General features: G+C 34.7%; 1 protein-coding gene across 2 annotated transcripts in view; it reads right to left on the bottom strand.

Annotated features, from left to right (window-relative positions):
• Positions 1 to 753: 753 nt before the first annotated feature.
• The window catches only part of CRY1 (cryptochrome circadian regulator 1), a 45,214-nt gene continuing 22,551 nt past the window's right edge, over positions 754 to 23,416 (bottom strand). Inside the window, exons 2-13 of one of the 2 annotated variants that reach the window (XM_019728431.2) lie at positions 21,717 to 21,825; positions 13,931 to 14,073; positions 11,503 to 11,687; positions 11,027 to 11,115; positions 10,318 to 10,458; positions 9,925 to 10,236; positions 8,261 to 8,412; positions 7,823 to 8,025; positions 7,625 to 7,720; positions 2,283 to 2,354; positions 2,105 to 2,208; positions 754 to 1,367 (exon numbers count right to left, since the gene is read on the bottom strand). In XM_019728431.2, the coding sequence (XP_019583990.1) occupies positions 2,105 to 2,208; positions 2,283 to 2,354; positions 7,625 to 7,720; positions 7,823 to 8,025; positions 8,261 to 8,412; positions 9,925 to 10,236; positions 10,318 to 10,458; positions 11,027 to 11,115; positions 11,503 to 11,687; positions 13,931 to 14,073; positions 21,717 to 21,825 (1,606 nt within the window). In that variant the 3' untranslated portion in view covers positions 754 to 1,367. The remainder of the gene's footprint in view (positions 1,368 to 2,104; positions 2,209 to 2,282; positions 2,355 to 7,624; positions 7,721 to 7,822; positions 8,026 to 8,260; positions 8,413 to 9,924; positions 10,237 to 10,317; positions 10,459 to 11,026; positions 11,116 to 11,502; positions 11,688 to 13,930; positions 14,074 to 21,716; positions 21,826 to 23,416) is intronic. The other variant, XM_074326260.1, reaches the window with a different exon arrangement.

The following is a 23,416-nucleotide window of genomic DNA, read 5'->3' on the forward strand; positions in this document are numbered from 1 at the left end:
GGATTTTTCACTCAAATTTATCTTTAGTTACCTTTAAATCTGGTGATCACACTGAAGATGATCACTACTAAAGATGGGAAAACAAAAAGCTACTTGTTATCATGCTAAGTGGCAAGAATTAGCCTACTAGAGACAGGAAAAGGATAATAATAGTAATAACAATAATGGTACCTAACCAAAGCTGCAGCATAGTTATACAGACTATGCACTGCACAATCCAGTGAGCTACATGCATGGCAGCCCTGAAACGAACATCTCCCTATTGTATCCTACCACATGCCAGCACTGTCATGAGCATTTCGTATCAGCACTAAGCAGATACTACTCTCTTCCCCATTTTATAGATGAGAAAAAAGAAGGCACAAAAGGTTAATAACTTGCCCAAGATCTCAAAGCTAATGAGTGGCAGAGCCTGGCATTTGACTCCAAAGCCCACATTCCTAACCACCTTGTGCTGACTAACAGTTACAATCCCCATTACTTGAAAAAAATCTCTTTGGTTTTACATCTTTCTTGCAGATAACCCTATTTTTAAAAGTATAAAGTATTTGGAAGAGAGTATTTTTATTTGGAATAATCTTGAAAAATACTATTTTACTAAATGGATGGTAGCTGTTTTTTAATTCAGAATGGTGACATGTGGTTTACAGACTCTCTAATTTGTAATCACATCTCACAAACCAATGTTCTTCTCCTTACCTAAAACAAACAAAAAATTAAAAGAAAAGAAAAACCACCACAAACTACACAAGATTCCACATAGGCATATACTTTAATAACAAACTCACTTTAGCTGTAAATGAACAAAGAAAGGGAGACAAAGAGAGCTTAACACATGACACTCCCACAAGTTTGGTCAAAACGGGCATACATGAAGCTTTAAAACGTATTGTCTGTGTTAACAGAGGCTATAACTACTAATTTTGATTATGCACATTTTCTAAAACATTATTATCAAAGAGTGAAGTTAGACCAAACAATGATGTCAAGATTATTTTAACAAAGTCTTTTAAGAAAGTCTAAAAACCTCCTATTTTCCCCACATTGAGTCTCAAAACTTTGATTTTTATATCAGAATATCAGTTTGCCACTTGAACTTTTACCATACATGAAAAATTATCAAAAATATATTGATGGGTCTATACTAATTGTGACCATATTTACATTAAGCAAATTCTTTTACCAAGTTCTTTATATACAAATTACAATGTGTCCTATGTGAAATTCATTAAAAAGTTAAAAACCACAGAAATGTCATTAGAAGCAACTGCTTTCCATCAATGAAGAACATTTTAAAATAATTTAACTGAAAAGAGTAATGAACTCCCCACCATTTCAGCTGCAACAGTATTCCTCCTGAATGTTTTCTGTGATTTAAGGGAGAAAACAAAATGAGTAAAACTTGATTGCAAGGAATTACATGATAAAAATTTGATGAGTATTTACTGATCTTTAAGAAATTTAGTCTAATTGGGTTGGCAATAAAAAAACAGCGATAATTTTAAAAGTATAAATAGTTTAAGATAACTGAAGAAACAAAAGTCTTTAAAAATGGCAAACGTACTCTATAAATACTTTTCATATAAATTTAACTCACAAAACAGTATCCCATAGCCAACTGAACTGAATACAGGCATGGTTTTTTGATACAAAAAGGGCCAACATTTTTAAAAAATTAAACTCTTTCTAAACTGGAAAGAATTTAGATTTTAGAATTATCACAGTAGACAAAAGAAACGTATAAAGATTTACGAGGCAAAGATTTGGGGAAAAGTTCCTGAAGGGATTATATTAATATCACTAAAATTAAAAAGTCACTTTGTTTTAGACTCACGGTAACACAGGAAGGAAATGAAAAAGATGTCTTTTCCTGAGCACAAACTCATAAGCTTCTCAAATGTAAAGATCATTAAGATGACCATGAAACTGAGGGCAGCACTTTGTCCAGTACAGATGCATTTCTCTTTTCTAAGAACTAACAATCAGTGAAAAATGTATGCTTCTCTGGTTTGAAAATAGAGATCAGCTCCATTTTGGAAATTATCTTAATTTGTGTCGATTACACACTCCACTAAAACAAAAAATAAAACTCTAAAATATTTACCTAATTAGTGCTCTGTCGCTGGACTTTAGGACCAATACTCTGTGTGTCCTCTTCCTGACTAGGACGTTTCCCACTGTTGAGACCAGGGCCCATGGAGCTTCTTCCTACACATTTAAAAAATGTACGTTTAAGATAGGAAAGGTGAAAAAGACAGTATGCTCAAATGCTTTATTCTTACCTTGCTTTAATAGGTGAGTTTGCTGACTGTCTCCATGAGCATAATGTAAAATACCACTCCCTTGAGAGCAACCTGTTAGTATTTAAAGCACAGTAAAATGACTTAAAATAAATTCCAAGATGTATGTATTAAGACTACAAATCCAATTCTTAGCATTTGTATTTAAGGCCATGTATGCTTTTTAGAACTAAACCTCAATCCTTCAGATGATCCAAAAATCAAATGCCCAAATCAGGAAAATTAAAATTAGGGTCATAGAAATAGTCACTGTTCAAAGGCAAAATCACTGGTAATCATTTTCTAAAAAAAACATTTATTGACTGGATGACAACAATTAGACACCTGACTTTGAAGGCAAAACACAGGGCAACAGTGAGACATATATCCTTCCTTCACCTCTTGTCCCTCTTTTCCACACACCTCCCTCAGTACCTGTCCAAAACATGTCCTTGGAGACAAGGGATTAAGGGCCTGCCAGATTTGAGTTAATTCAAATCACATAAGGAGCCACCAAGTGGCAGTTACCTAATCTGAGCAATTATATTAACCCTTCTAAAAAGAAACAATGTTATAGGAGAATGGGTTGGCTCAGAAAAGTAGGTTCTAGAGAAACATTTTTGTCAGTGTGTCCAGATTACGGAAAAATATGAGCATTTTACTCCCTAGAGAAGTCACCTCATGGCCTTACCAAGACAATTTACTTAATTTTATTGTAATTTCATGCTCACTAAGTTTTTCTGAAAACAATTCAGCTTTTCAGGTATTCAAAATTTAAAAAGTAGATGTCCTGATCAGGGCTGAGGCCTTCTACCACTGGAAAGGGATAGCTCCACCATAAATTAATAATCTAGTGTTCCCTGTCGATATTTTAATTCACATGATTTAAAAATTTCTAGTCTGTCATTCATAGAATGGTGACCCCTTTATTGAAACATTCAGTTTTGAACTTGTAAGGCTGAAGGTCAGACTCTGGACTATGGCAAGTTCACCTCTGAATGGTGCTACTCCTGGTCTTATCATCAGCAGGACTTCCCCTAATAGTAATACTTGTTGCCATGCATTATTGTACAACACTGTTTAAAACTTCACACAACAGTATGAAAGTACTTAATTCCACTGAATTGTACATTTAAAGTGGTTAAATTGCTTAGTTTTATGTTATGTGTATTTTACAATTTATTCATACCTTACACATTTGTTGAGGGCCCATTTATACTAGAAACTATACCAGGTACTATGGATACAAATATCACTAAGATGTAATGTCTGTGTTCAAGGGACTCCTAGTCAAGTAGGAAGAGACAGATACACAAAATCACTAAGTACAAAGAAGTGTTTTAGGTGTTAGGATGGAAGTTGGTACAGGATATCGTGGGAACACTGAGGAAGGAAAGGTCAGTTTCACTGGAAGATTCACAGAGGTAGCCCTTAGGCCAAGTCATAAATTAGTCACCTTAGTTTCATTTTCTCAACTTCATCAATTTTATTCCTCTTACAGTTCTAAGATAAATGAGAATAATCTCATAAACAAAATATTGAGCAAAAGCAGCCAGACACAAAAAAGAATACAAACTATATGATTCTAAATATGGGCAAAACTAGTATTAAAAACCAGGAGAGTGGTCACCTTTCAGGAGGAGAGGGTAAATTAGTATGTTCAATAAATATATTAGGAATTTCCTTAAATTGAGATTTTATTTCCTTATAGAGCTAAATGATAAACAGGCACTTAGTATCTTCCTGAGTCTCTAAATTCATGAATACCTCTATCACTTATAACTTCCCATAAAAAATGTAATAAATTATATTTTCATGAGGATAACAGTACAAGAAACAATGAGAACAGAGCTTTGCTAATCAATTGGCTATGACTAGCTTAGTCACTTACAAATATAACAAATCCCCATATTCACATGCCTTCAGTGATATTACAGCAGTTCAATTTCAAAGGCCAAGATTATACAAGATGGGGATCTTAGAGTGAAAACTTTAAAAAAAAAAAAAAAGAAGTATTTCTTGTTTTAAAAAAAGTTTTCTAAGGCCAAAAATTTATATGATCACTTTCTCTTTATGTTACACTATAAATAACACCTAAAGGATTTTCCACTTATAAAATTCAAAGTTAAAGATACAATAGGGGAAAATTGCATACAAAAGATATTCAAAGGAAATACACCAAAATTTTAATACTGACTGTCTCTATTAGATGGAATTATAGGTGATTTTTGTTTTCTATGCCTGAATTTTCTAAGTTCTCTACAGTACCTTGGGGGAAATGAGGGTGTTAGCACTTTTGAAGTATAATTGATATACCATAAAATCCACTTGTTTTAAGTGTACAATTCAATGAGTTTTAGTAAATTTACAAAGCTGTGTAACCATCACCACAATCCAGATTTAGAATATTTTCATCCCCCGCAAAAGATCCCTCATGCCCATTTGCATTTGCATTCCTACCACTGAGCCTAAAGTAACCACTAGTCTACTTGGTCTCTTTTAAAGACATGCCTTTTCTGGATAGTTCATATAAGTGGAATCACGAAGTATGTGGTCTTTTGTGTCTGGCTCCTTAAAATTAATGTAATACTTTTGAGGTTTATCCATGTAACATGTATCAGCATTTTGTTCCTGTGTATGAATTAATATTCCATTGCATTGATAGACCACATTTTGACTATTATGAAGAAGGCTATCATAAACCTTCACATATAAGTCTTTGTGTAGACATATATTTTCATTTCTTTTGGATAGATACTTAAGGAATGGAATTTCTGGACTGTATGTTAAATTTATATTTAGCTTTTAAGAAACTGCCAAAACTGTTTCTTAAAGTGGCTGTAGCATTTTACACCACACCTCTCAGCAGTGCATGAGAGTTCCAGTCTCTTCACATCCTCCTCAACACTTGTTACTGTCTTTTTTATTCTAACCACTTGAGTGGGCCCAGAGTGACCAACTCACCCCAGCTTGCCCAGGATTCTTCAAGTGTTAGCACTGAAAGTCCTGTGTCCTAGACACCCCTCAATCCTAGGCAATTAGTAATAATTGGTCACCCTCAGTACGTGTGAGGTACTAGCTCTTAGTAGTTTTAATTTGAACTTCCCCAATGACTAACAATGCAAAACAGGTATTTTATAATAGAAAAAAATTAAACTAAAAATTAAACAAAAACTAAAATACATTACTACAGCGAACAGATTATGGTCTGTTTTATTATAAAAACAAAAATACTTCAAGACATTTATGTATAGCTTATTTCTTTCATGAGCACAAAAAATTCTATAAGGAGAGGGAGAAAATGCAATTTGTGTTGCAGAGATTAAGAATTTTCTACAGTCATTTGACAACCTAAGAAAAGTCACCAAGAATCTTGCCCTTTGATACGCCTTCTGAGACACTGTGAAATAAGATCCTACAAACAGGATAAGTACAGGGCATAAAGGGAGATGCTTCAGAAGTATGTAAGTCCTTTCCAATGGAGTAGAAATCTGACAGCAGAAATGCTTAACAGCATGGTCCAAATCCTGAGGATCTTTCCATAGTCATTCCCATTTCCAGGTCTATAATGCTCTCTCCTTCATCTTCCAAGAAAACTTCCTTAGTTCCTTCATCTCTCAATGATCTCTCCCTTTTTTCCTACTGTGTGTGGAGACAGCATCTTATAATTTACCACTTTTTTCATTTGTTTTTGTTTCCTCTCCACACTCCTATTTAGACTGTAAGCTCACTGTTGCTTTTATGTAGTCTATGTCTTTTGAAAGCCTCACTGCACCTAGCTACAAAGTGTTACAAGCAAATATCTACATGATTACTTTTAAGATTTATTAATCCTATTATATCATAAAAATATCATATGTTGTTTATAGATTTCTGAAGCAACATTATTCCAATTTAACTTGCTACCATGATTAGTTTTTGCAGATAACTCCAAATAATGAATACGGATTTCAGTGGACTAAGAAGCAATATGTACCATCATTACCCATTTGCCAGCTCCTGGAGCCTATTGCTGCTCACCCCTCTGCTACCTGCCTGTTATCTTAGTGCTTCACAGAACTTCTGTCCCTCAAACTCATGTGTGGGCAGATAAGGCAGGTTATGAACTGAACAAGAGATCTGACAGAACTTTTGAAATGATACCTTGTTGAAGTTTACTTCAAATTGTTAGGAGACTCTGGGAAAGAACATCATTTCTGAAGTATACTACCATCACTGGCAATCATTTGACTGACAAGTGAAACTCATTCCAATAATAAATTATTTTATCTTATAAACATAACATATGGCATTACATTTGCAAGGGGGGCCCAGTGATACAGGAAGAGTAAGAACTTTAGGACTAATCAGACTTGGATCTGAATCTTACCTCAACTACTTACTAACTGTGGGTGGGATCTTGGTTCAATTACCAAACCTTTCTAGGCTTATTTCTCCAGTCATAAAATGAGAATCCCACCATCACCTCCCCAGGTTAGTGTGAGAATGTGGCAAAAATCCCTTTGTACCAGAAACAAAGTAGGTAGTTAAAACGTGAGTGCCTTTGTTCCTTTCTCCCTAATTACTAGAGGATAATTTACATGCTCTCTCTCAAAAGGAAGCAGGATATTTCTGAATTCAGAAAGATTTAATTTTTAAAAGGTTTTACTTTTAATAACAATTTTGAACACCTGATGTTAAAAAAAATAAGCATTCCTCAAATACTGCCTTAATCAAATTAATTAGCTTCCTGTTATTTTTGGTTAGAACCTTTAAAAACTGATATGATTCAAATTTCCAATGCATACTGACTTCTTGATATTATTAATATCACCCATATTAAAATAATAGGTGGCAACTAAATATGTGTCATACAGAAAACCATTACAGACCAGACTGTGTAAGGAAAAACTCATGTGCAAAGGACTAGAGGTCTTATGCGTGTGCATGATAAATATTCTGGCCATGTTCACAGGGCCACTGACCTTCACTAGTTACCTTATAGCTGCTATATACCTTAAGAGAGTAAAAAATAACGAGCATTCTGAAAACATGATATTTCAGTTTCATTTTATCCTTAAAATTGCTCTCCTTATTCAGTTTGCAGAAGATCTTTACCTTGACCCAAATTCTACATGTAATGATGCTTTGCATCTCTAAAATGTCATGAATGGAGTGAGGGTGTGTGTGTATGTATGTGCATGTATGTGTGTATGTGTGTACACATGGATGCATGTGTACAAAGAACCTATTACATAACTTTTAAAGATAGATTTTTAAAATCATTATAGTGAAGGTCCAATAAAAATATATTTGATTATTAATCTCTTTACGTTACTAAGTACAGAAATTTCCTTTTCACTTACTTCCACTGCTGCTACAACCTGGGATATTTTCTCCAGGAGAATATCCCAGGAGGCCTCCATTCCCATTAGGATTAGAAGGCACTGATGCAAGAAGACCTAAAGGGAAAACATTTCCTATTAAATTATGATCAGATCAAATCAAGGTCAGGTACATAAACAACTGCCAAAGAAACAAATCAAAGGCAGTTACTGACATACCTAGTCCTCTATATCGTGAAAGCTGCTGGTAGATCTGTTTCATCCTCTCAATATTCAGACGGCTTGCCTCAGCATGGTTCACCATTGGTTTAGGATAATTAACTCCTATTAAACATTTGGCTACCTTTTGGATACCTTCTGGTGCATTCCAGGGATCATAAATATATTTTGCAGGGAAGCCTCTTAGGACAGGCAAATAACGCCTTTTGGAAGAAGGAAGAAAAATTATTAATAAAATGAACTATAAGCAAATTATAACAAACTGCTTATTAGCTATGTATGACCAAAATCAAATCAATACCATTTAAATGATTGTTTACCTTTCTCCTCATCTCTGCTGCCCATCAGGTGTGGGGAATACTTTAAGCGTTGCTTAAACATGAAAAGCTCTTCCTGGATTAGTTATTCCAAACTGAATAATAATCACCCTTGATTTACCTGATATAGTCTCCATTGGGATCTGTTCTCCTACCAAAGCCAACAGGGCAATAGCAGTGAAAAAACTGTTGGAAAAAGGAACTACAAGACAGCCACATCCAACTTCCAGCATTTATGCTCCAATCTGCATCAAGCAATAATTCTTCAAATACCTTCAGAAGTAACAGTAATCAATTAGTTTGCACACACATAATTCTCAAAGCAAGCATTTTCCAGGTCTCTGTAGTTCAAAAGTCAAGGCAAAGAAAATCTAGCATAGAACTGTAAAATTAAACCAAAAAAATAATTCCAAAGTTAGCTTCCTTGTCTATGCTCTGTTCCATAATGAGTTATTTCAGGAAAAGAAATATATCAGTAATATAAGTAGATTTCTGGATAGAATTTACCTTTCTAATCTTTGCAGTGCTATGTGGGAGGAGGATAAAAAAAATTACTCAAGTCACCAATTTAAAAGAGACATGAGGAGATTTAAAAAATGGAAGAAGTAAATACTTTCAGGAACACAAAATGCTACCAAATAAATCACCAACAGAAACTCAGAAGCTTGGTACACTGGCCTACATAAAGGGAGCATCCAAATATAAATGACGTTTTGAAATGCACTGGCATTCAGATAGGAGAGGTGTTGAAGGGCTGGGTGGAAAAGGTGAAAGGATTAAGAAGTACAACCTGGCAGTTACAAACAGTCATGGGGATGTAAAGTGCAGTTTTGGCTATATGGAATACAGCCAATAATACTGTAATAACTATGTACGGTGCCAGGTGGATACTAGACTTATTGGGGGGGAATTACTTCATAAAATATGTGTCTAACCACTATGCTGTACACATGAAACTAATATAATATTGAATGTCAACCGTAATTGAAAAAAGAAAACACCAAACTAGGTCCAAACAAAAAAAGAACTGGAAAATCCTCAGGTGTCTGGATATTAACCAATAAACTTTTAAATGCACTGGTATTGTAGAGTTTAAATTTGAAAATTCTTGATCCAAAAGGGAAACTGAATCAAAATAAATTATTTTTTATAAATTCATTAAGAATGTGCTATACATCTACCTCATGTACAACTTTGTACTAGGAAATATAAGAGATGCAAAAAAACCATAGGATCAGAAATGGTCCTTGGATAGGATAAATTTATGATACAGGTAGGAATGTAAAACATATATGTAAATCCTGTTACATATAACCATAAGATGATGTCACAAAATGTAGTATGCTTCACTTTACATATCACAAGTATTACTACAAAGCTGTGATGTTGAAATGAGGTAAAATAATATATATTTTAAAATTTATACTACGAATTCACTATTTCTAAGAATTCTTGGGTGAATCCTTTTTGGGACAGAAATGATCACCTATAAATATATTAATACAATAAGTCCAAAGTGTTAAATCTTATAGTTCCTTGATGCCTAGGCTGGTTTAGCCGTAGAAATAACTTTAGGTTAACTGAACCAGTTTTCACCATTTCTCCTGTCTGATTACACCATTTTGCTCTCCAAATGTGACTGTATTGTGGGAATTAAATGCTTCCCCCATTGAAAAACTAGACTATAAATGAATCTACATAGTGGATAACTTGTAGGAATTATTTTAATAAGGTATAAAGTCCTTTAAAATAAGACCATGCTATATAAGGTAAAAGAACACATACCTTCATTCCTTCTTCCCAACTAATCCACAAGTCACCTCGTGTCAGGAAGCAAGCAACTGCATGTCTGGCCAAATGGTGAATCCAACCCTCCTGACGAAGCTGTGTCATGATAGCATCAATCCACGGAAAACCTGTCCGGCCTTCTGCCCATTTTGCTAAAGCCTCAGGATTTTTATCCCAAGGAATTTGAACACAGATGGGATTTCCTTCCATTTTATCAAAGCGTGGATTATTTGTTGCTGCCGTATAGAAAAATTCACGCCATAATAGTTGCCCATAAAGGGAAAGGGGAGGGGAACTGTTCTTTTTTACCTAAGATTAAAAAGCAAAGATGTATTATAAGCAATTTTTAAAAAAGTACTTTGAAAAATAACATCCAGTTTTAGTTAATACCTTTTTGTAGAGATCTGTTAGTTTGAAGTAAAACAGTCGACATGACAAGCAACCAAATCGGAGGTAAGGACTGAGTCCAGTAGGGCTAGCAAGCAGGGAATTCGCATTCATTCGAGGTCTTTCAAAGTTTGCCACCCAAGCCTGAAAACACAGAGAGAATTACACCCGTTGTCTTTTCCATTTTAAAAGAGTATTTAAAATTTAGATTCAAAATAAAAGCTACATAGATCTTGCGTAATAAAATCTTATTATTCAGCCACAAATGATATGTTTTAATAAAAAAGAAAGGATACAAGTGAGCTTTTTATTTTTTTCAGCGATCCTCATATAGCACATACTCACGTGAAATAAATTATCTTCAAATTCCTAACAAAAGGCTGAGAGCACCTTCAGCCTGTCTCTGACACCGAAGTAAAGGTAAAAAAGAAGAACTCTATCCTAGCTTTAAAGTTATGGTCATCAGATACCAGTTTACACAGAAAGAAAAGTAGTATTGGTAGTAGCTAAAAAGGAAATAATCAGAAGAGGAGAGAAAAGGTATTTAAATGAAGAGAGAGTTGTTATAGTAATTTTCAAACAATTAGGTTTATGCTATTTTAAGTATTTCTCTCGACCCTTTTTCAACAGTCTATTTTTTGTTTTTTTTAAATAGAGTAAATTATTTTTAAAATGCTAGCTGGAAATACGAGCATGATCTATATTATCATACTTTTCTTTCCAGATGCCTTTCCAAACGTGTAAGTGCTTCAGTTTCTCCACCTGGCCATACTGCAGAGGGTAAGCCATCTGTATCAAAACCTAAAAAAAATTTATAAAATTGTCATTCTTCTGGAACAAAAATAATTTTTATTTAACCACAATAATTGTGAAAAAATATTACTTTGCATAAAAGTTATGACAGTCGCATAAAAATGAATTGAGCGCCCGGGAGAGATCCTCACACATAGAGGATATAACATGTTCTCTATTCTGTAGAATGCACATCTTAAGGTGACAGCAAATAGATCACATATTTTAGAAAACATAAATATACAGATCTATCACTTCTTAGTTTGAGTTTCTTTTCTTTTTTCTCCTTTCTTCTTTCCCTCTTAATGCAAAATATGTTACATGTTAAATTAGAAGTGGGTTTTCTAAGTGATTTATTAATTCTTAAGCTTCACAATTATTATCATTTATACCCACCTAGTTCTTCCAGTGAAGGGACTCCATATTTCTCATCATGGTCATCAGACAGAGGAGTTACACACTTTTCTATCACTTCTGAAGTAATTGTCTCTACTGGTATCTCCAGTGGTTCCATTTTGCTGATGAGAGTCTGGAATCTTTTATAAGTAAGAGGGGGCTGTCCACCATTGAGTTCTATGATCCTATTACAAAAGTTAATAAAATGCAGTTAGTATAAGAAAATTATAATATATTTTGATTGATAAGCTCTGAAAAGGCTTAAAATCAGAAAATAAAATTAATTACTTAAGACTTGTAGGAGAATGACCAGGAAACTTGTTAAAAATGGTTAATGAATCTAAAAATCATTTCCTTCATATTCTAAACATCTGTTAGGTGTCAAAAATATACAGTATGCAAACACTAAAACCTTTAAGACAAAGGGCATCTATGAGTGAAAAAAACAAGTGGCTAACTTAGCCTGAAGGCAGTAACAAAAAAAAAAAATGAAAATGTAAAAACTTATTATAACTCAGCTCAAAGAATCCCTTAATCATCAATAAAAACTTAACCAGGCCAATATTATATCAAGGAGCAAACAAGTCTCGTTAATTAGAATTCTATATTACTGTAATGATAATCACTTACTATTTTCTATTGTGTTCATGACTTTGTTAAAAATGTCAGCATATATATATCATATATATTAGGTTGGTGCAAAACGAATTGCGGTTTAAAAGGTTAAAAATAATTGCAAAGACTGCAATTACTTTTGCACCAGCCTAATGTATTTTATGTATCCTATGTACATATTTTATATTGACTTTTGATCACTGATTGCTTCAATCAAGCCATACTAAAAGGAAAGATTAGCCTTTGCCAATGATAGTTTGGATTAGTTGCTATTTGGGAATAACTATTCTTTTTTACTAAGGCCATTTGCTTAGCATTTAGCCTTCATAAAGAATTACTGATAAAATCCAACTCCATTATTTTATGGTAGGAAACTGAAGCCTACCAAGACAGTTAATACATTAGTCAAGGTCACATAGCTAATAAATAGCAAATCAAGGTTTTCTTAATCCAAATACAGTACATTTTTCATTATGCCATATATAACTGTATGTACAGAAAGTACAGAAAGTAATCATCATAAAAACCATCCTCTCTGCTTTTAGTAATTTTGCTTTGGTATAATACTTTAAGGTTATACATAGGGTCATCATGAAATTCGTCAATTGCAACAATACTGCAATGACACTATGGAAGACACTGCTAATTACTTAACAGAAGCAAAATAAGAACCTTAGAAAAAATGTTTTCTGTATGTCACATGATTTTATGATGGATTATATATAGTAAATATACACATTCAATCCAATAAACAATCCAATTTTATGTGTAACACTGAATCTTCTACTTAGAAGGAACTGCTCTTATCCTGTTATACCTTCTTGCTATCAGCTCCCTAAAGTTAAGAAAACTGGTAAACTAGAAGACAAGTTTATTATCAAAGGATGTATGACTTCTGGCTTAATATCAATTAAGACCCGTGCCGGAATCAAACCAAAATTTTTTGATACACTGGAAAAGTGGAAAAAAATTAACTAGTTTTTCATGTTACTTAGAATTCACTTTATTAACTTGATAAAATGTGTAAATAACTAAAAAAGGAAAATAATTTAAAAGGTACATAACTTATGAGAATTCAGCACTTGTGAGGACAACAGTACGTCAAAGATTCATAAGTTAATGAATCTTAATGAACCCTCAAAACTCATAGCATACGAGCTCGTATATTTCCTAAATTTAAACTTGACCACAGACTTTGTTGGACAAAACATCACTAAGGACTGATATTTCAAGAAATACACTTTGAGAAATATAGTATTATACCATTGTTCAGAGGACTACAGCTATGCAAAAAAAATATTTCACATAAATTGCATCTGGACTTAAAATCTAGATATATAAGATATATACACACAAAGTAAAATAACTTAAGACAATCATACAAAATATATCAAGGCAGTTTATACCTATGTAGCATATAAACTATGAAATTAATATTACTAAGAGCCCAGAAAGGCAAGATCACAGTAGGCTGAATTAGAACAGTCAAGGAGTATTTTGACACCCTTAATAGCTTAAAAACTAAAAATCTGAGTATTTTTATCTTATGCACTATGTCTGTAATTTTCATATCAGTTGCTAGGTAAGCAAAAATCATAGCAGTTAAAATGCGAAGGGTTTGATATATATTTACTTAAGTCTCCCACAACTCTATTATGCATATGTTATTTCCATTTTATAAACCTAAGTCCCACAGATTAAAACTTATTTGTCTATGTACTTACTACTACTGACCTATACACTTAAAAATGGTTAAGATAACAAACATGCTATGTGTATTTTACTATAATTAAAAAAACAAAAAAATACTTACTTGTCTAGGTCATATAATGTATGTGAAATTCGTACAATTACTTCTACTCCAGCTTCAGTAGCAAGTTTCTTAATAGCTGCATCTCGTTCCTTTCCAAAGGGCTCAGAATCGTACTCAATTGAAAGTTTAGTAATGTTCCACTCCTAAAATAAGATAAAGGGGCAAAAATGTACACAAATTTTAAGAATAATTTTTCCATTATAACAATACAGGCTGGAAAAAAATGAAAAGCTCAATCTCTATATATCAAATAATTATTCATAAATCAAACACTGAATATGCAGGAAGAAAATGTACAATTTATAAATTCAATTTATAAATAAGAAATGTATGCTTACTAGATATCAAGCATTATGCTAGGCAAGACACAATTTAGCAATATGCTTGAAACCAGCTTCCTACACTAAGTGTGTTTGTATAGCACTTTACTTTTTCAAATAATTTACACTTACGTTACCTCATTTGCTCCTCAAAATACATCTCAGAGTTTGGCACTTGGTATTTCCATTTTGCAGATATGGTTATTTTTAAAATCTAAGGACTTGTTCAAGTTCACAGAGAGCCAGAATACCTGAATTTATACCTGCTGATTCTCAGAATTGGTCTTTAATAAATCTTTGAAGATATTATGGTATAAGCTGCTTTGCTGGGGTACTGTTTTATTTCTGAGTACCAAAAAATGTTAACTGTGGAAAAGATGGAGATAGTAATAATAATAACAGTTATTTGAATGTCCGGTGCTATATTAATAAGTTCTGCACATCTTACAGTGATTTTCAATGAGGAGACTGTGACTTCAGGGAATTAAGTGGTTTCCCAGGGAAGTAATAAAGTTTTTTTAAATTCTAAAATCTGTTCTGATATATCTTTCAAAGAAAAAAAATCACCTGTAATTCCACCACTATTTAACTGACTATATGATAACATACTGTAATTCTCCAAACCTGTACAGATTAGACAAGGGCTGTCCGCAACAATGCTTGGTTTTTCGTTTTTTTTTTTTTTTTAATTGCTATTATAAACCTTGCATTGCATATCTTTATCTTTATGCATATATCTTAAACATTTTGGGGCATTTGTCCTATTGTTTCTAGAAATAATTTCTCGAAAAACAACTAATGAATAACATATGCACATATCTCAAATGAAAGAACAGAACACAGCTCTAGAAAAAGAACTGAAAATGGAGACAGGTAATTTATCAGATGCATAGTTCAAAACACTGGTTATGAGGATGTTCAGTGATCTCTGGGACAACTTCAACAAAGAGATAGGAAACATAAAAATGGAGATCAAAAACATGAAAAAGAACCAGTCAGAAATATAGAATACAATAACGAAAATGAATATATTACAGGGAATCAATAGTAGGTTAGATAAAGCAGAGGATCGAATCAGCGATTTAGGAAATAAGGTAGCAAAAAATACCCAATCACAACAGCAAAAAGAAAAAAGAATCCAAAAAACTGAGGATACTTTAAGGGGCCTCTGGGACAACATTAAGCGTGACAACATTTGCACCATCGGGGTACCAGAAGAAGAGAGAAAGCTAGGAATTGAAAATCTTTTTGAAGAAGTAATGATGGAAAACTTCCCTAACCTGATGAAGGAAATAGAAATACAAGCCCAGGAAGCACAGAGTCCCAAACAAGATGAACCCAAAGAGGCCAACACCAAGACACATCATAATTAAAATGCCAAAGGTTAAAGACAAACAGAGAATCCTAAAAGTAACAAGAGAAAAGCAGTTCGTTATTAGGTTGGTGCAAAAGTAATTGTGGTTTTTGCAATTATTTTTAATCTTTTAAACAGCAATTATTTTTGCACCAACCTAACACCTACAAGGGGGCTTCCATAGATTGTCAGCTGATTTCTCAACAGGAACTTCGCAGGCCAGAAAGGACTGGCACAAAATATTCAAAGTGATGAAAAATAAGGACCTACAACCAAGATTACTCTATCCAGCAAAGCTATCATTTAAAATTGAAGGACAGATAAAGAGCTTCCCAGACAAGAAAAAGCTAAAGGAGTTCATCAACACCAAACCAATATTACAAGGAAATGTTAGAGGGACTTCTTTAAAATGAAAGAAAAAAGATAAAAAATATGAATAATATAATGACAGTAACTAGAAACCTATCAACAATTACTTTAAATGTAAATAAACTAAATGCTCCAATCAAAAGATAGGGAGGCTGAACGAATAAGGAAACAAGGCCCTTACATATGCTGCCACCAAGAGACTCACTTCAGATCGAAAGATACACACAGGCTGAAAGTAAAGGGATGGAAAAAGATATTTCATGAAAATGGAAACGAAAAAAAAGCTGGGGTAGCAATACTTATACCAGACATAACAGACTTTACAGCAAAGGCTATATGAGGTCTGACAATTTAAGTTCACGAACTTGTTGCAACGATGTTGCTAAACTTTTTTGACATCACAGGGATTATTCATTATGAATTTGTACCAACTGGACAGTTAACCAAGTTTACTATTTGGAAGCGCTGGAAAGGCTGCGTGAAAAAGTTAGATGAAAACGACCTGAACTTTTCGCCAATTCATGGTTCTTGCATCACGACAATGCACCAGCTCACATGGCACTGTCTATCAGGGAGTTTTCAGCCAGTAAATAAATAACTGTATTGGAACACCCTCTCTACTCACCTGATCTGGCCCCCAATGACTTCTTTCTTTACCCGAAGATAAAGGAAATATTGAAAAGACAACATTTTGATGACATTCAGGACATCAAGGGTAGTATGACGACAGCTCTGATGGCCATTCCAGAACAAAAGTTCCAAAATTGCTTTGAAGGGTAAACTAGGCACGGGAGTCGGTGCATAATTTCCCAAGGGGAGTACTTCGAAGGTGACCAGAGTGATATTCAGCAATGAGGTATGTAGCACTTTTTCTAGGATGAGTTCATGAACTTAACTATCAGACCTCGTATACCACATACATTTAAAAGGTATATCTAAAATCCTACTACTTCTCAACACCTCTACTACTCCTCTAGTCCTAGTCACCATCATCTTGTTTCTGAATAACTGTCACGGCCTCCTAACTGATCTGTTTCTGCCTTTACAACACCTTCCACTCTCCCAAGTCTATTCTCTACAAACAGTCTAAGTGAGTCTTTTAAAACTTGACATCAGGTCACTCCTCTACTGAAAAATCTCCCGTGGTATCCCATTTCACTGAGAGTAATAGCCAAAGTCCTTTTCATGGTCTACACAGGCCTCTGATCTGGCTTCCTGCAACTTCTCTGACCCCATCTCTTCTTTCACTCACTGTGTCCTAGCTATGCTGGTCCTCCCTGTTGTTCCTAAACAAGTCATGACACACTGCCACATCATGGCCTTTGTAACTGCTGTTCCTTCTACTTTCAATCCTCTGTCCCTATGTTCTGTTATCTTAGCAGCTTCAAAGAAATTATTAATTCTCACAAGTCTGTCAGTTAACTAGATAGTTCTTCTGTTGGTCTCATCTGGGGTCACTCACGAGCCTGCAGTCAGCTGGCAGCTTGGCTGGGGCTGGAGAACCTAAGATGATCTCTCTTACACATCTCAGACCTGGGAGCTGGCTGTTGGTTGTACTTCCCTCTCTACCTGTGGTCTCCTATAATTTGGTATTTTAACCCAAGTTTCTTTGCATGGTACAAGAAGCATTCCAAGAGGGCAAAGATAGAAGTTGCAAGGTCATTTAAGGCCTAATATTTGGAACAGAAGGTTTCCTTTGGCACTTAGTCAAAATAAGTTATAAGGCCAACCGTGATTTAAGAGCACAGGAAAATAAACTCCACCTTTTGATGGAATAAGCTACAAAATACTGTGGATTCCATGTATCACAACTCACATATCTGCATGGCTCAGTCCCTTCATATGTGTGTTCAGATATCACCTTATCAGTGAGGCCTCCCATGAGGACATGTAAAGTAACTACCCTACACTCATCTTTGCACTTACTATCCCACGCTTTATTTTAGCACATATTACACTACCTGACACAACATATTTATACTTATTTATCATCTGTTTCCTTCCCACTATAGTATAAGCTCTATGAAGGCAGAAACATTTTCTGTTTCGCTCACTACTATACCCCTGGCACCTTGAACACTGCTTTGTATACAGTAGGCACTCAATCAATATCTGTTGAATAAATTAGCTTATTAAAATGAGCGTGTACCATAAAATAATAAAGAATCCAAAATAACTAAAAAAGGATAATATAAATTTTATGCATTGAAATGTTAGTGGCTTTATATGTTCTTCTTTGATTTATTCTGCAATTTTGAACTAAACATCTTATGTTTCGGTGTGTCCATCAATAAAGATTTTATCCACGTCTGTTTCTTGGATATAATGAAAATATTTTAAACCAATACTTTACACTCTTCATAAAAAGTTTCTGCAGGGGCCAGCCTGGTGGCTCAGGCGGTTAGAGCTCCATGCTCCTAACTCCGAAGGCTGCCAGTTCGATTTCCACATGGGCCAGTAGGCTCTCAACCACAAGGTTGCCAGTTCAATTCCTCGAGTCCCGCAAGGGATGGTGGGCTCCGCCCCCTGCAACTAAGGTTGAACACGGCACCTTCAGCTGAGCTGCCTCCCAGATGGCTCAGTTGGTTGGAGCGCGGGCTCTCAACCACAAGGTTGCCAGTTCAATTCCTCGACTCCCGCAAGGGATGGTGGGCAGCGTCCCCTGCAACTAAAAATTGAACACGGCACCTTGAGCTGAGCTGCCACTGAGCTCCCAGATGGCTCAGTTGGTTGGAGCGCATTCTCTCAACCACAAGGTTGCCGGTTCGACTCCCGCAAGGGATGGTGGGCTGTGCCCCCTGCAACTAGCAACGGCAACTGGACCTGGAGCTGAGCTGTGCCCTCCACCACTAAGACTGAAAGAACAACAACTTGAAGCTGAACAGCAGCCTCCACAACTGAGATTGAAAGGACAACAACTTGACTTGGGAAAAAAAGGCCTGGAAGTACACAGTGTTCCCCAATAAAGTCCTGTTCCCCCCCCCCCCCCCCCCCCCCCCCGGCCAAAAAAAAAAAAAAAAGTTTCTGCAGAGCCTAGAATGTGCATGGTCTTCGTAGCTTACCAGCCTGGTACCAAATGTGGAAATGCAAGATTTAACTGCATAATAATAATAATAATTTACATAATTTACCTATGATTAATAGTGTCATCCAAGTTTTGCCTAGGCTAGTGTCTGCTAAGTTTATCATTTCTTCAGTAGAACATGAAAAAAGGAAATTTTTTTTTAAAAGCCATTTTGTCAGCCTATATTGTTAGAAATTTAAGAAAAATTCTAAGTTCAAAACATAAAAAAACACACAGTTTATCAGACATATATGTGTGTAAATATGTGTGTACAGAAACGCTCTGACACCATGTCTCAGTCTATTCATTGTAAATGGAATAAAGTGAATGAATGCTATAGGGAGGAGAAGATACATATTAGAGGGGACATCAACACTGGAACCACTGTCACCATCCCAATAAACTAAAGGCACTGTTATCAGGTCTAAGCTAGTAGCTGTACCTCCAATGTGGGAAATAGGATACTTATCTATTAAAAATTCTCACTATTTTCTGTACTAGAATAATAGAACCTGAGACAATCATGTAAATGAGTCAGCTAGTTCCAAACAAAAGAATCTTTTCCCTCAGAGAAACTGGGGGTGTAAAGGTTAGGGGTGGAAAGGAGACCTTCTTTTATTGTATATTCTTTTAGGCTTTTCTTTTTTTAAACACATGCTAAACAAAAATTTTTTTAAATCAATGCAATAAAAAAGAAATTAACTCCTCCTATGGCTCTAAACCCAGTAAATAAATATGAAAGGAAATTTTCATAAATGGCATTTTATATAGACTTCTATATGTAGCCCAATGAAAAATCAGAATAAAATAATAAACCCTCTATGTGTATGTGCTTGTGTTTATGTATCTGTATTTTATGGCCCATGTTGAAACCACTGTCTCTATGACAAAATGACAAGACAGGACATCATCTAATTGCAGAAGACAGTTTGATCTAATAATATGCTATTTGAGGCAGAAAAAAGCACAAAACAAAGAACACAAAAGACTTGTGGACTTAAAACAAGTTTTTAAAAAACAAGTAAATAAAAGGGTTTTTATTTTATTTTAAGGCAACTAAAATCCTCTTACGATTCATTTTACTTATACTGCATGAATTTAGAGGGTTGAAGCGATTATCCTCACATACATTTTTACTCATGAGTTGCAAATAAACTATTAATATTACCATTGTCTCTGATATGCTTTCTACTCAGAACTCTTCCATGTTCCTCAGTTAAATTCTGACTCTAAGCAGCTACAATAGTGAACAAACTTTAATGTAATAAATTTTCACTAGCCCAAACTGTTGCATTAGCCAAACTCTAAACATCGAAGGTTTCTTTCATACCGATGGAAAAAGGCTAGGCAGTGTTGATTTGATTCCCAGCATGGGGGACATTCTCATTCAGGGAAAGGAATTGTTCTCTTCTGCATTAGAAATAGAAACATTGCTATTATAAAAATTTGATGAATCAAACAGCTGCAAGAAAAAAAAGCTGATACACATTAAGAATTCTAATGATAGTAAATAGGAAAGGATGAATTAAAAAAAGACAGCCAGGAAATTCAGATTCTGGTCTGAGTACTTCATGAGCTAGTTGTATGATCTTAGTAACTCACTGAATCTCTCTAGGACTAATTTTTTCATTTGGAAAAAAAAGGGGGAAATAAGACTAGGAGATTTTTAAGATTCTACAGATTTAAAAAAAACACACAAAACACCGGGGAGGACAGGTGGCTCAGTTAGTTAGAGCGCGAGCTCTGGGCAATGGGGCTGCCAGTTCAATTCCCACATGGGCCAGCGAACAACTAGAATGAAGTCAATGAGCTGCCGCTGAGCTTGCCGATGGCTCAGCTGGTTGGAGCGTGGGCTCTCAACCACACGGTTGCCGGTTCAACTCCCGCAAGGGATGGTGGGCTGCGCCCCCTGCAACTAGATTGAAAACAGTGCCTGGACTTGGAGCTGAGCTGCGCCCTCCACTACTAGATTGAAGGACAATGACTTGGAGCTGATGGGCCCTGGAAAAACACTCTGTTCCCCAACATTCCCCAATAAAAAATTTAAAAACAAAAACAGAATTACAGAGCTACTGACTTTTAAAGGACTTAAAAAAAAAAGTATTTCTAATGAATACACAAGAAACTAGGAGTAGTTGTTACTTCTGGGAAGGGAACTAGTAATTTAAGGTAGAAGAAAGAATGTATAGGTGCCTGACCACTGCGCTATACACTTGAAGCTGAAGCTAAATAATATTGAATGTCAACTACAATCAAATATACATACATATATACATGTATGTATGTATATGTGTGTGTGTATATATATATATATATATATATATATATATGGTCACAGACATGGAGTACAGCATAGGGAATAGAGTCAATGGAATTGTAACAGCTATATATGATGTTAGAGGGACAGTAAAATTGGGGGCGGGGGGTTATTGCTTTCTGAGGGGTATAGATGTCTAACTATTACATTGTTTTGTACAACTAATAATAAAAAAGATTTAATTTTTCATTATAAACCACTTCTTTCAATGTCTGATTTTAATGTGTAACTTTTTTTTAATTAAAGAAAACCCACATTTTTATTTAAAAATACTTATATTTCCCACACTTTAAATTACCCAAAACACCTTATTTACCAAATATGTGTCTTTGACAAAAGATTGCTATTTTATTCATAATTACCTTGAAAAGCCTGGGAAACACATCTGCTGGTTGTCCACGAATCACAAACAGCCGAGAGTTTAATTTCCGCAAATTAGCATCAAGGTCTTCAAGACATTGAAGCAAAAACCTAGAGAGAATAATAATTACTAAAATTCTTATTTAGTATTAAAATATATATTTAGAAGATATAAAATATTACAAAATTATGTTATTCTAAGAGTTAAAATGCCAACCCCAACATCTTATTACACCTCTTATCATCTTATTACTGTTAATTGATATATAAATTACTGCTTCCAAAAATCATACTTATAATTCTTTTAAATTACACAAGTTTCTTAGTATTTTAATGAAGTTCCTAAATTAAATCGCTTTCATTAAATAATAGTGACTGTTAGCAAAAGTTTAATTTGTAAACATAAAAATTATATAAAGAAATAAAGGGGGTGGGGAGGGAAAAAAAGAAATAAAGTAATTAAATGAATTGATCTCATTGTTTAAACTTGATGAAATGAATTCAAGTTCATAAAGAAAAGCCAACATGAAAAATCTAGAACATTTTCAGGGCGGCCGGTTAGGTCAGTTGGTTAGAGCGCGGTGCTCTTAACAAGGTTGCCGGCTTAGTCCCCACATGGGCCACTGTGAGCTGCGCCCTCCACAACTAGACTGAAACAACTACTTGACTTGGAGCTGATGGGTCCTGCAAAAACACACTTATAATAAATAAAAGTTTAAAAAAGAAAAGAAAAATCTAGAACATTTTCTACTGGGAAAAAAATGGAAACATCCTATTTAATCACTCTAAGAAAGCGAATAACTTAAGAATTTGAGCACAAGGGCGGCTGGATGGCTCAGGTGGTTAAAGCACAAGCTCTCAACAAGGTTGCTGGTTCAATTCCTGCATGGGATGGTGGACTGTGCCCCCTGCGACTGGAAACAGTGACTGGACTTGGAGCTGAGCTGCGCCCTCCACAACTAGATTGAAAAAATCTCGTAACACCAGCAGGGGCCAGGGAGCTGTGTCCTACACACAACTAGACTGAGAAACAACGGCTTGAACCGGAGGGGTCTGAGGAGGAGGAAGAAAGGGAGAAAAGAAAGAAAAAGCAGGATGGAGAACACACAGCGATGCTCTCCTTTGTTACAAGACTTTTTGCACAATGACTTTTAAAACTATATAGTATATCATTTTAATAAAACAAAATTTACATTGACCGTACAGTTATATGTGCATAAAAAAATAACTAGAAGGATACTTACACCAAGCTATTAATAATAGCTACCCTTGGGGAGTGAGAGTTTGGGGTGGGGGTGAAGAACAGAAAAACATACACTTTTTTATTTTACTTCATAAAAGGGTTTAAAATTGATAATCAGCATACACTCCTTCAAAATGGAACAAAACTGAGAAATAGTGTATCTACTGTAAACCTGGTTTAATATATAGTGAACATGTTTTGAAAGCAATGGAAATAGTTCTATGGCATAATTTATCATGATTTCTTCGTATTCCATTGCACAGATATCCCATAATTTAATAGGTCTAGCAAAAAATTACTAACCTTTAATCAATCCTGAAAAGTTCTAATTTCTTCATTTGTAAAATTGGGATAGTAATAGGACTCATATCATACATAGCACTGTTTTGAGAGTTAACTAAATTAATATATGTGAAGTTCTTAAAACAGTGTGCCACCCATAGTAACCATGATTATATT

This window comes from Rhinolophus sinicus, linkage group LG02, assembly GCF_036562045.2.
Source record: "Rhinolophus sinicus isolate RSC01 linkage group LG02, ASM3656204v1, whole genome shotgun sequence".
Lineage (NCBI taxonomy): Eukaryota > Metazoa > Chordata > Mammalia > Chiroptera > Rhinolophidae > Rhinolophus > Rhinolophus sinicus.